Genomic DNA, 13,605 nt, shown 5'->3' on the forward strand with positions numbered 1-13,605 from the left:
TTGCCTCCCGAGTGGAGTTCTTGCAATTGGCATTGTTGCCATTTTGGGGCCAGGAATTTGTTGTGATGGCAACTTGTTGGTGCTTCACTAATGTCCTGACCTTACCCATCAGACACTAGACACCTTCTCCCTGTGCTGTATAACTCAGCCTGTTTGCAGATATTGCCAAGTCTCTGGGAGCAGAGTTGTCCCAGCTGAGAATTCAGCGTTTCCTGTCAGCTCATGGCATTTGGAGAAGGTCTGAGAAAGCTGTGGGAGCCTTCAGGAGTGGATCAGCCCAATCTAGAATCCCTAGCTTCTATTTTTGGACTTTGAATAATAACCTAGCTATTTTAGTTCTCTTCTGCCTTTCAAATTAAGGGAGGAGGAATTATTATTGAATAATACATACAGGATAGTGAGGTGGAGATTTTACAGATTTAATACAGGATAGAGAGTCAGGAGATGTTACAGATTCTGTGTAGGATAGAGACAGGAGATGTTACAGATTCCATGTGGGATAGTGAGACGGGAGATGTTAGATTCCGTGTAGTGAGACGGGAGATGTTAGATTCCGTGTAGGATAGTGAGATTGGAGATGGTACAGATTCCGTGTAGGGTAGTGAGATGGGAGATGTTAGGTTCCGTGTAGGATAGTGAGATGGGAGATGTTAGGTTCCGTGTAGGATAGTGAGATGGGAGATGTTAGATTCTGTGTTGGATAGTGAGACAGGAGATGTTAGATTCCGTGTTGGATAGTGAGATGGGAGATGTTAGATTCCGTGTAGGGTAGTGAGATGGGAGATGTTAGGTTCCGTGTAGGATAGTGAGATGGGAGATGTTAGATTCTGTGTTGGATAGTGAGACGGGAGATGTTACAGATCCCATGTAAATCTGCTCTTCCTGGGAAGACGGTTGTTGGAACGGGAGGAAATAGCCTTGACCTTGAACTCCCTTCATTGCCAACCACAAGCATATGCCAGCAGGACTCTTACAGCCCTGCATGCTATAGGGCGTTGGCTCTCCTGTATGTGGATTTCCAGGTTGGACTAGTTGGTGTCTCTGGGAAGAAACCCAGGCGAGTGAGATTATCTAAATTGATGTCCCAGAGAACACGCGGCTGATCTGATATGTGCATGCTCCCTCGAGAGGCAGGGCTGCTGGGAACCTCACGCTGCCATGCTTCTCAGCCCAGGTCCTCACCTGATGCTGCAGAGCGTGCCCATCACGCCCCGCACGGGATCCTCAGGAACGTCGCCCCGAACCCTTGGGTGATGGGCTGCGCGGTGTCTCCGTGGTGGAGCTCTTCCTCATCCAGGAGGCCCACGTCCACCCCGTTGGTAACCAGGGTCCTGCACCCCTGTGCCTCCTCCCTTCCACGCAACTTATTGAGATGCAAGTTGGTGACTTGTTCCGGGCAGCTGTCAGTCCCGGCGGGAAGGAGCCAGCAGCAGGTCAGGAGGGAGCAGGCTGCCCAGAGGACAGGTGGTACAGGCTGACAGCACTGTGGCCGAAATCACAGTGGTGGGCAATGCAGTTGAGACCTGGGAGCACCGCCGGAGCCTTGCTGCCCTCCCTGAATTAGGATCAGCCCCTTGGGCCTGGGCCCGGGGCCCTTTTATGGGGAAGGGGGCTCCTGTTGGTGGCGTGGCAATGACAAGGGGCATGGGGCGAGTGGATGGAGGCCAGAGGATGGCCAGGGTCATGTCTATTCCGGTCCATCTGCTCTTGTTCGCCCGTGTGCACAGCATGAGACACGCCACAGTAGACTCCATTAGTGCTGTGAGGGTCTACACAGTGACCATGGAGGCTTTGGACGTGCCAACTGTGTTGGCAGGCTAGCCTGGCGATCCCTGTTCCTCGTGGTGCCAGTGAGGAAAGGAGGCCCTAAACAGCAGTTGGGCAGCTCCACAGCCCCCTAGGGAGTGCCCCCCCCCCCAGTAGAGAGGGCCAGTGCAAGTTGACTTTCTAAAGGAAGAAAGCATTCAGGTGTGGTGTGGTCTGGTTGCTGACTGTCGGGTGAGTCACTGGCCTAGGGCAGAGTTGGAGCCTGTCTCTGGGCTAGCGGGGAAGGAAGGCAGATGCAGGACACATGGGCCCCGCTCTGCTCCAGCTCCCCTCTGGATCCAGGAGACACCTGCAGCAGGACTCTGGCATGCATGCCCAGGCCACAGAAGGGGACGCTTGTGCTGCTCTTGGAACCGTGCTCTTCCCTAATCGGTTGTTTGAACTGAAATGGTGTCACGATGTGGGCTTCATGCCCTCTGCATGTTACCTGAAATTCCGGAATAATGTGGGCCACACTGAGCTTGTTGGAAAGTGACTTGGGACGTCTGTGTTTACAAAACTCTAAAACATTTCTTTAAAAAGAACAAACTTGGCCCTGGCCATCCAGAGCGCAGCGAGTTCTGGCCAGGCCGTGGAGACGTAGCCTGGTGGGCTGCCGAGGAGGCTTTGTCCACTCCGCCTGGGCCTGGCTGCTTAGATGGATGAGCTGCTTTGGATTGGTCTGCAGTGGACGCTGGCTTCCTTTCTGATGGAACTGCCCAATCTCCTCGGTGTTCAGCGCTAGCCCCGTGGCCAGCGTTGGTCTCATTGCAGTGGTCCCTTTAAGGCAGCCCGTGTTCTCAAGACAGGTCCACAGGCTGGAACTTGGACAGCCTTTCACATTTCAGAGGCTTAGGGGTTCCATTTAGGTGCACAATAGAAGGGATCGCTTTTGTTCTGATTTATTTATTTATTTTTAATAAGGGATTAGGGAGGAGGAGCAGTCTCTTAAGATGATAACATCTGGAAAAGAATCGCACAGGCAGCATCTTACCATGGGAATAGTTAAGGATGAAATAATATATGCAAGTGGAATGGACATGGACTTTGTGTTACATAACATTGGCCTTTTGTTTTTCCTGATTAAAAAGTCACCCAGGGTTTATTTTGGGACAAAGTTACATGGGAATCATGTAGTGCTCTTAACTGAAGGTAAACAATAGTTAGCAAAGGAAATATAGAGTCCAGAACTGGTGGCTCATGTCTATAATCCTAGCCACTCAGGAGACTGAGATCTGAGGATCGAGGTTCAAAGCCATCCTGGGTAGGAAAGTCCATGAGACCCTTATGTCCAATTAACCACCCCAAAACTGGAAGGGGCGCTGTGGCTCAAAGTGGTAGAGTGCTGGACCTGAGTGGAAAAGGCTCCGGGACAGTGCCTAAGTTCAAGCCCCCCCCCCCAACCAACTAAAAGATAAAATAAATAAATAAAGGAAATATAGTCCAGACGCGCATTCATGTACACACTTCTGGGGTCTTTGACTGTTCCCAGAAACTGGATCAGAGGACCTGGAGAGGGGTCTTCTCTCTTTGTCTGTGACTGGGCAAGAACCGCAGAACTGGCAGAGGGGAGGTGGGAAAGAGAGGAAACCAAGTGTGGCTGAGGTTTCTGGTTCATGTGGCTAAGCCCAGGGTAAGGCAGGAAACGCAGAGGGGCGGTCACGACTCACGCGGGGCCTGGAGCTCTTACCTCGTCTTTCACTTAAGGCTGGCACTCTAGCACTTGAACCACATCTCCACTTCCAGCTTTTTGGTGGTTATTGGAAATAAGAGTCTCGCAGATTTATTTAACCTGGCTAGCTTCCAACGGCAGTCCTCAGCTCAGCCTCCCAAGCATCTAGGATTACAGATGTGAGCCACTGGCACACATTCTTTTTTTTTTTTCTTAAAAATATTAAATCTAGGCCTTGGAATATGTGTGTTTTAGTGGTAGAGTGCTTGCCTAGCGTGCATAAAGCCCTGGGTTCAATTCCTCTGCACCACATACGCAGAAAAGGCTGGAAGTGGCGCTGTGGCTCAAGTGGCAGAGTGCTAGCCTTGAGCAAAAAGAAGCCAGGGACAGTGCTCAGGCCCTGGTTCAAGCCCCTGGAGGACTGGCAAATTGTATCTATCTGTCTGTCTGTCTGTCTGTCTGCCTGCCTGCCTGCCTGCCTGCCTATTCTATCTGTTCTATCTATCTCACCCATTCATTTTTTATTCTAACTCCCTGAAGTTGGAGGTATGGGCAGGTCTATGGGGAGCAAGATCTTTCTGAGAAATGCTGGCCAGAGAGCATTGGGCCTTCTAAAAGGTCCTCCTTGCCCAGCATTTCATTGGAAGTTGGTATTTCTTCTTAGGGAGAGGGGAGGAACTTGGGGCAGAACTAGCCAGAATTCTGTATGCATTGCGGCCACTCCTGAGCTGCGTCTCGCGTTGCGGCTCTTGGCTCTGAACTTGAAGGCCTTCCCGGTACGGTGGAAGGACGGGAAGAGGCCATGCAGCTTTCCATTCGTGCTGCTCGTTGGTCAGGTGAGATAGCAGTGCGCAGCTCCTGGCGCACAGGGCTCCCTTGGCTGTTCAGAGGTGAGCGGCTCCGCCCCTCCTGCACACAGCCCCTCACTGCAGAGGAGAGTCACGCTGCCCTGCTTCACAGGCTTCCCTGCCCGGTCCACAGCTTTGTGCACAGTGTTCACCCAGTGGCAGAGCTCCTTCCCTCCCCAGTGTGGCCCTGGCTGTGTCTGTCTGTGCAGAGCTCTTTGCAGGTGCCTTTCCAGCCTGGGCAGGGCGAGCTAGAGCAGCTGCCGCTGCCCAGGGGCCGCTGCGGGGGCTGCAGGAGCGCCTCACGGCCTCATCACGTGGGAGCCGCTTGGCCTCCTGGGGCAGGGAGCCAGCGGGGGTCATCACCGAGGAGAACATGGAACCTAGAGTGGCGACCCTTCGTGGAGCCATGGGGGACAGTCTCTCTGAGTCTTCTCTAGTCATTCCTTCTTTTATCCTCTTCTGCTGCTGCCGGCTTCAGAATTCCCTCGTGGCTATTTTATGATGTCTTGAGGTTTGGCTTTTCAGGAGCAGTGCCCAGCCTGGCAGGCAGGGTTTTAGAGACTTGCTTTGTCGTTTTGTACGCCCAGTGCAAACAGCCGTCAATTCCCCAAATGCCTCGCTGCTTCCCCCACCACTGCGCTTCTCACGCGCGGAGCCATTATCCAGGCGTCCTCGTTTTGAAACAAATCCTTACCGTGGTGTGGTGACATTTAATTTAGTGTTTCTCATTTCAAAGCCCTTAAAAATATTAATTAATTCCTGTCAACCCCCAGGAGGCATATTATTAATACCCGAAGTGCCTTTCATGCTGGTCTGTGAATGTATCCTCTTGGTGTGATGGGTAGGAAAATGAGGCTGAATTGTTTTTTTGTAGCCTCATGAGACAAGACCTTGCTGGAGCCAAGGTCAGAAATAATGAATCCTTAATTCTATTGCAGTCTCGGAGTACCCTTGTCTATGGTTTGGAACCAGCATTCCTATTTGGGACTCACCTCAGGAGACAGAGTGATTTTTTTCCCCCCAGTGGAACTGTGATCTCACAAATCTGAGCTCTGTGGCTGTGCAGAGGAATCAAGAAAAAGTGCTGCAACAGGAAAGTAATAAGTGAGATGTGAACAGGAGGCAGGAGCACCTGACATTTCCCTAGCGAATCGCCCAGTGACTCGAGGACCCTGCAAGGCCGGCGGCCCCTCGAGGACCCGTATGCGGATTGGGCTCCTCTCACGGGGGACCCCGCATCGTGTACTGACCCCCTCCTCCTCGCGCCCCAGGGGTTCCTGTGGCCTCGCAGCAAGGCAGCCGGGGCCGAAGCTTGTGCCCTCAGTGGGTGTGGGAACGCTGGAAAGAAGAGGTGTCTTATGCTCACCCAGAGTCTTCTTCTGAGCATGGTGTCTCAAAGCCTGTCACCTTAGCTGTGTAAAAGGCAGAGACCTCAGGATTGTGGTGGGAGGTTAGTCCGATCAAGAAGATACTCATGACTCCATCTCAAGCAGTGGGTGGCCACCCCCAGGCCCATGGGGAAGCGCAACTCAGGTCAGCCTGGGTTACCTCAGAAACAAGCAAGGCAGAGCAGGTGGAAGCAGATGGGAGAGTACCCGCTAGCAAGTGTGAGGTCCCGAGTTCACTTCCCTGTCAAAGGGAAAAAACAAACCAAGTTGCTAGGCTGATATGGTGGCTTACACCTATACTCCCAGTCACCCTGGAAGTGGAGGCAGAAAGATCCTGGTGTGAGACTCGCCCAGACAAAAAGGGAGACAAGCTGGGAGTGGTGGCTCATGCCGCCGACCACTAAGTGGGAAACTGCAGGAAGGAAGATCATGGTTGAGACCACCCAGGCAAAAAGCGTACAAGACTCTATCCAGAAAATAACGGGAAGCCCACAGGAGCTGGCAGTATGGCTGCAGCGGTAGAGTTTCTCCTGATCATGAAGCGAGAGTTTCTACCTCGCAAGCACGGGCCCTGGGGTCAAACCTCAGTACCACAAAAAAATCCAAAACAAAACCCCAGTCCAGAGTGCACGAGTGGCCTCAGTGTGCATGGGGAGAGGTGGACTGGGAGCTGGGGTGAGGACCAAACTCCTGGTGTTCGTGAGAGACACACCCTGGTGACCTGCTTCCCTTGGCGCCCTGAGCAGGACGCGTCGGCCTTGCTCTGCCCTCCCCGAGTCCGAGGCCCGTGTGAGGCGATACCCCCGGGGGCGCTCCCTAAAACACTGGCGGGCTGTGCCCACGCCACCCGCGGCTTTCCGGCAGTAACAGGTGGTGATGAGGCAACAGTCAACAGAAGGGCCTTCTGGTGTCGTAGGGCCCGGAGATCACGCCAGCAAGCCCTCGTGGGCAGGAGAATCGGCATGCGCCAGCGTCCACTGGAAGCTCTGCCCGCTCCTGCTCTGGTCACCCTCCCCCGGGCACTGCCAGCACCGAGCTTTCTGCCGCCACGCACCCTGTGGTGCAGGGGAAGGGCCCCCTTTCCGTGTTTCTTCCTGGTCTACTCCCTTGCTTCTAGCCACCCCCCACCCCTCGCTGCGTGGGGAGGAGCAATGGTGATGGTGCCCCAGTGGGTCACACGTTGCACACACAAGACAGTCCTGCTGTTGTAGAAATGCCCAGGGCCTGCCCTGCAGAGAGCCACGGAGGCCCCTGGAAAACCACAGAGCGCCCTTCAGCTGCGTTCTGTGACTTCCCTGTTACTTCTCTTGGCGTTAGGGAGATCCGTTTTCTCTCTGTGTGTGTGTGTGTGTGTGTGTGTGTGTGTGTGTGTGTGTGTGTGTGTACATATAAAATAAATAGCACTGATTGGGAACATGGTTTTAAAAGGGTCCTACTTCATCTAGGTGGGTACTAGTGCCTGCCCATCTGCTCCAGCACCCAGAGCCAGCCTCTTGACTGGCCCTGGCCCTCTGCCCCCTGCCCCGGGGCTCAGCTAGTTGTGGCTATGTTGACGATGTTGTTGTAAGGCTGTGCAAAAAATACATAGCACTATGCTCTGTACTGAAGGGCATGCCCCAGAAAGTAAGCAGCGACGGCCGGGCAGAGCGCATTCCCGGAGTGTGCACGCCCGGGAGCAGCTTAAGCCAGCCTGGAGAGAGAGCGAGAGAGCGAGCATTGCTTCCTTCCAGAGGGGCTCAGGGAGGGATTTCACTTGGCTGGAGAGCAGGGCCTGGAGCAGACGCTTCCAGAACATGCAGATTAGATGCAGGCAGTGATGGCTGTCCCCGCAGGTCACCTCAGGTCCCTGTCCTTGCCCTCTGTTTCCTGGAATGCTTCCCGACTCCCTTGGGATTCAGCCTCCCGAGGGCCAGCCTTGTTCCGATAGCGCCTTTGTATGGGTGTCAGAACACTGTGTTGCCTGATAGACATATTTGGAATTTGAAAGCTTACATTATGCATAAGAAGTTTTCTCTCAGTCTCTTCACGACAGTTATATTCCCAATAGCCTTCTGTCCTGAGGGAGGAAGCTCTGGCTGACCTTTCGGGGCCCAACCCTGCCACCTCAGGCAGGCCCCCAAATTGTTCTGCGGTCCAGTAGGGCTGTTGCTGGGAAACCAGCTTCTGTTTATGTGGACAAGGAATGTAGGGAAACTGGTAAAAGGGGTTTTCACTTTCACTAAGCTGTAGTTTTGACTTATGGAGTTAAATGAAGCTAAACAGGGATATCAATACAGAAGAGCCAACTTTTGCAGAGTCGGGCCTACTTCCTGTTGTTTTACACATACACGCATGCACACACACACACACACACACACACACACACACACACACACACACACACCTTCCCCAGTCTCTCATGGTCTCTCATTCCTGCTTGTTGGGACATGGCCTACTTCTTCGCTTGCAATTACCTTCCCTTTTCACTTCCTGACATTGACTGCATCCTCTTGAAGCTGGATTGCCTTGGGCTGTATTTTATTATTTACTTACCTAGAGACAAGCTCTTGCCTTGCTGTGTAGCCCAGGCTGGCCTCATGGTTGCCTCTCTCTCTCAACTTAAAACTTGTTATCATAGACATGATGTGCAGAGGAGTGGCAGTTCCTAAGTCAGGTGACGGGTGCATGTCTTTGTGGACACGTCACCCTTGCTGTCCTCCTGCCTCAGCCTCCGAGCCCTGGGCAGCCAGAGCAGACGGTCGTTGCTGTTCTTCTCTGTAGACCGGGCGATAGGTTTCAGGATCTCCTGCTGCGGTGTGGCGTGGGTTAGGTGGGGGCCCTTGCCTGCCTCCTGGTGTGGCTCACTGCTTGCACGTTCGCCACGTCTAGCCCACCATCCAGGGGGCTTGTAGATTTGCTCTTTCAATTTATTCCTGGGAGTTTCCCATTCAAAGTAATCCGCCAGCGAGAAATAAATAGGAAGCAGAGCGAGATTGCAGTGGCGGTCTCCCAAGGCCGGGTGTGTGATGGCTGGCCGGCTCCCCGAGGTGACAACAGTGATTTTATGTGGGGGGGGGGGGGAGGGTGTGAGATTCCTCCCCCGGCGCTTCCTTGTCCCGAGTGCGGTGGGGCTCTCGAGATGTCCACGAGGCATTGCTTTCTATTAGGTAGCTTGGATACAAGCGCCTCTTGAGGGCGATTGAATTTTAGAAGTGGGCCGGCTGTCTTTCCCCTCTTTGTTCTCGTGTTCTGCGGTGGGAAGGCTCGTGGCGCGCGCAGTTTCAGCCCATGTTCTCACGTTGGAGGGATCTGGTTGTTTCCTGCTAGTCAGCCTAGATCCTCGCTGCTCCATCTTGCTTATGAGCTTTTCCACTGAATGTTGGTCATGTCCACAGGTCATGATGGAACCAACCTGCTGGTAATTTTCCACTCAGAGTCAAATGCCTCGTTCTGAAAGTGGACCAATAGATAAATTACTTCTGAGAGCCATTATTTTCTAGTGACTACAAGCTTTACCAAGTCAGCTCTCAGGTCGCGTGACTGTAGACGCTGCCTGGGCTCATGTGGGCCTGTCCCTGAGCCCCAAGGGCCGCTCCGGGTTGGGCCACCCCGCCCCACCTCACCATCTTCATTAGCCCACAGCTTGGGATGTCTGGGGCGACTCCTGGCAACAGGCATTTTCTGGCTTGTGTTTTCTTGTATCTTTCCCTTCCCTCCACATGAGCTTCAGCAGCAGCTTGTCTGGCTCTGTAAACTGGCTTGTTGGAGATCTGCTTACCGGAACTGCACTGGGGGACTCCAGGGAGAGCTGGAGCGAGGCGGGTGTGTGTTCCTGTCTTCCACTGGCCATTTTCCCCGTGTGGAGACAACGCAAACATTTCAGCTCTTTCTTATTTAATCTTCTTTCTTGCTTTATTTTGGGGGGGGGGTTCTCTGACCCGGAGTCCCCTGTTTATTGCTTGCATATATAAGTATTCCTGCTCTACGAGTGTGTTCATTTTAGGTCCTGTTTATTCCAGGGGGGTCCTGGCAGGTTGGGCAGGTCGGGCAGGCAGGGCTTTGAGCAGGTGCAAGGAGGACATCGCTTTCAGCCCTGTTATCCTGCCGTTACTGCTGTGTACGCTGCAGGCCCTCATTTGAGTAGCTCATCTCTGCTGTGTGTTCCAGAAATGCTTTCAAAAGAGCCCCCTGCTTGTGAGAAACGCTGGCCACCGAACGGCCGCTGCGTGTGGCTGCACGCGGGCGCAGCGCGGCCGGCTCGGCTTCCTCGTGCCCCTCGGTGTTCTCAGTGACAACGTGCCGAGTGAGCGAGCGGGCTCTGCCGCTGCCCTGCGGTGCGGAGCTGGGGGCCCCGTGCTCCCGAGTGTGGGAAGAGGCTTGTGACAAGTGTCTTCCTTCTGCTCCAGGCCCGGTACAAGCAGAGCCTCGACCCCACCGTGGACGAAGTGAAGAAGCTGTGCACATCGCTGCGCCGCAACGCCAAGGAGGAGCGGGTCCTCTTCCACTACAACGGCCACGGCGTGCCCAGGCCCACCGTCAACGGCGAGGTTTGGGTCTTCAACAAGGTGGGTCCGCCCTTCCTCCAGAAGCTGGGTCCGTTGGGGTGTCGCCCAAGGCCCGGCACACTCACAGCCTCTGCTGAGCACGCGTGCTTTGTCCACACGGCACCTGCAGGGCGTCCGGCCGCCCTGGACTGACAGACAGCAACGTGCATGGGTTGAAACCGGAAGGACAGGGGCTTGGGAGCGCCCACGGATGAAAGTCTAACACAGCACGTGTGCCGGTGTGTTGTGTGTACGGCACACGTGGGGACAAGGGAGCCCGGTCTACTGGCTTTATCATTTACCAGGGGTCTTGGCTTTACTAGCCTCTTCTTGTGACAATCAGTCATTTTCTGAGTATTCTCCAGAGTCCTAGGCCTTCTGCAAGGTCGAAGCTGCTAGCTGCTAGCTGCTTGCAGTTAGTTCTTGAAGCCAGACGTTAGACACAGGTGAGGGCTGGGGGCCCCTTGCGCCCCCCTGGTCGTGGCATGCGGCTTAGAAGCTGGAGCTTTGCCACCCCACTTAAGGACCTAGGTGTGGGGCACGGCGTCCGACAGGGCACTTCACGCCGCGCGTCGTCCTCCTTGCCTGCTGGCACGTAGCACAGGCTACATTACAGTGCTGGCCGGTAAGCCACCAGGAGACCTGGAGGAGCGTTCCCAGACCTTCCAAAGGGTGCAGCCAGCCAGGGAGCCCGGGCGATCTGACTCAGCGCCTCCTGCAGGGCTAATACATTCCTCCCTTAGTGTCTATTAAACATTGTGTAGATCCAAAGCCGTGATTGAGATGAGGTAGAATTGAAAGAAATACGGCATTTAAAAAACCAGCAGGCAGCCCGGCATTGGTGCCCCGCACCTTTAATCCTGGCTTCTCAGGAGGCTGAGACCTGAGGATTGTGGTTCAGAGCCAATCCAGGCAAGAAAATCTGCGAGACTCTTATCTCCAATAAACTACCCAGAAAAGGTTGGAGGTGGTGCAGTAGCTCAAGTGGTAGAGCGCCACTCTTGAACACAAAGCTCAGGGACAGTACCTAGGCCCTGGGTTCAAGCCCAGGACCAACAAAACAAACCACCAGGAGTCCTACCGTGTACTTCTCAGGAACTTCTGAGCCTTGTATTCCCTCCCTCCCTCCCTCCCTTGCTCCCTCCCTCCCTCCCTCCCTCCCTCCCTCCCTCCTTGAAGATTGGTGCAGAAAACCTGGAGCTTCCTATTACTGGTTCCCGTGCCCGTCTGGATCAGTGCACATGACAGGTCATGGTGTTTCCTGCTCGTGGACTACTAGCATCAGATAGTTCTAGAAACAGAAGTTGGGGTGTTTCCTGTTGGCATTGCTCCCCTTGGGTGTAGACGGTGGTCAGGATGTTACCTATTGGTATTGTGGGAACTGTCTCTAGTGTGCAGGCACTGGGGTTAGGGCGTTTTCTGTGGGCGGATTGATACTGTCCTGTGGGTACAGACTCTGGCCAGGGCGTTTGCTGTTAGTGTGTGGGTTTGGGGTATGTACTGTTTGGGGAATGGACATAGGAGTCAGGGTGTTTCCTGTTAGTGTAATGGCATCCTTTGGGTATAGACAGACACTGGTGTTTCCTGTTGGTGCAGCGGGACCATCGTGCAGGTGAGGCCATGAGGGGATGGTGTTTCCTCTTGACGGCCGGGGTTCATCTTGCAGGTGTACACACTGGTCAAGTGGTTCCTGTTGGCAGATGAGAACCACCTTGTGGCTGCAGATGCTAACTGGTCTGAGTGTTCCTGATGGTGGATCGGGACCGTCCTGTGTGCACAGACACCGGGATCACAGTGTTTCTGGTTGGGGGTGGAGCCGACATGGAAGCGGGGTGCTTCTGTGTGTGTGGAGACTGTTCTCGTCCTGCTCTTGCGCACGTGCTCCTCTTGTTTAGTCAGCCTTCTGTTCTGAAGATTGGTTCCAGGTCGGAGGTCACCAGGGCATCTTCCTGCCATTTTGGGCCTTCTGTGTAGGGGATGTAAGATGGCTCCCAACTTTGTCCAGTGTAACAGCACCAGTGTTCAGTTCCCACCTTTCCTATCAACACTAGTGCCATCAGAATTGGTTTTTAGTTGTTCCAGTGGGGAGGTATAGAAATAGATTGGCTGTAGCTTGAATTTCTCTGGAACGTGTTCACGGGTGAGCACTGGACTTAGGCCCTGCCATTCCTTCCTACTCTGAAATGTGCCCTGGCTCCTATCCTTGCCTTTTCCTGTCTTTTTCTTGCTCACTTGAGGGAATTCTGTGTAAGATATCGGCTCTTCTTATGAATTGTGACTGTCTGCTCTGGATGAATAATTGTTTTGCTTTTCCCCATTCTCTTTATGGAGTTCATTTTGAAGTGGTCACATTTGCCCTTCTGCTTCATGGGGCGGACTGTATTTTATTAAGTCTGTAGGTTACATGTTCTCCTAAAAGGTTTGTATTTTTATTATAGTTAGGTCTTTAATCTACTTGGAAGTGATTTATTGTATATAATGTTAGTTTTGCAAGTGGGCAGTTACTGTTCCACTACCACTTAGGTCAGCTTTGAACTCAGTCTTCCCTGTTTTGTGGCCATGTCTGTGAGCTGTCTGTCCATGCCAGCATCAGTTTGATGGTCCAAGGTTTTAGAAGCCAGCTCTCTTTGTTCTACATGATAGTAACCAGGCCCTCTGGCCTCCAGGACAGTCCAGAAGCCACGTGCCTTATTGATAATTTGTCAGTGTATTTCTTGTTGTGTTTTTTTTCCCTAATAGACTATGATGTCATCTGAAAACAGTGACAGTTTTATTTCTTCCTTTCTAGTTAGTGCTTTTTATTTATTGCGCTGGTGTTTTTCCATGCTGGCTGGCTTGCTCACACCTCCAGGAAACGGAAGCACTGACGGGAGGCTTTCTGTGTGTGTTGAATGGTGTTATGTGACTAATATTGTATACACCTTCCATTCTTAGGATAGCCAGCTTGTCATTATGAATTATGTTTCATACATGATTTAACTCAGCTTGCTGGGATTTACATCTGGGTTTACTGTTTTCCATCTGTGCTCACAAGTGAGATTTGCCTGGGAGGTTTGTTGTTTTTTTTCTTCCTCTTTCTTGCTGTCTTTGCCTGGCTTGAATAATCAATGTTCAGTGGCCTTAGAAAATAAATGGGCAATGTGTCTTCTTGTCACATGCACTGGCGTAGTTTTTATAAAAATTGAAGTATTCATTGTCTGACTGTTGGGGAACTTACAGATGAGGCTGTCTGGGCTGTCTTTTTTTTCAAGAGGTCTCTGACTACTGATCTAGACTCTTTCATGGTTAAAGAAAGAGCCCTTCCAACTGAGCTTTCAAACGTGTTGAATTTGTTGGCATTTGTTGCTGTTAGTAACCCCTTATTACCC

The 13,605-nt window shown here is 52.8% G+C and overlaps 1 protein-coding gene across 2 annotated transcripts in view; it reads left to right on the forward strand.

Moving 5' to 3' along the window:
- Positions 1 to 13,605, forward strand: part of Rptor (regulatory associated protein of MTOR complex 1) — a 270,069-nt gene that overhangs the window by 110,021 nt on the left and 146,443 nt on the right. For both annotated transcript variants that reach the window (XM_048366647.1, XM_048366648.1), the window contains one exon: positions 10,100 to 10,258. In XM_048366647.1, coding sequence (XP_048222604.1) covers positions 10,100 to 10,258 — 159 coding nt within the window. The remainder of the gene's footprint in view (positions 1 to 10,099; positions 10,259 to 13,605) is intronic.

Source organism: Perognathus longimembris, chromosome 17, assembly GCF_023159225.1.
Source record: "Perognathus longimembris pacificus isolate PPM17 chromosome 17, ASM2315922v1, whole genome shotgun sequence".
NCBI classification, from domain to species: Eukaryota; Metazoa; Chordata; class Mammalia; order Rodentia; family Heteromyidae; genus Perognathus; species Perognathus longimembris.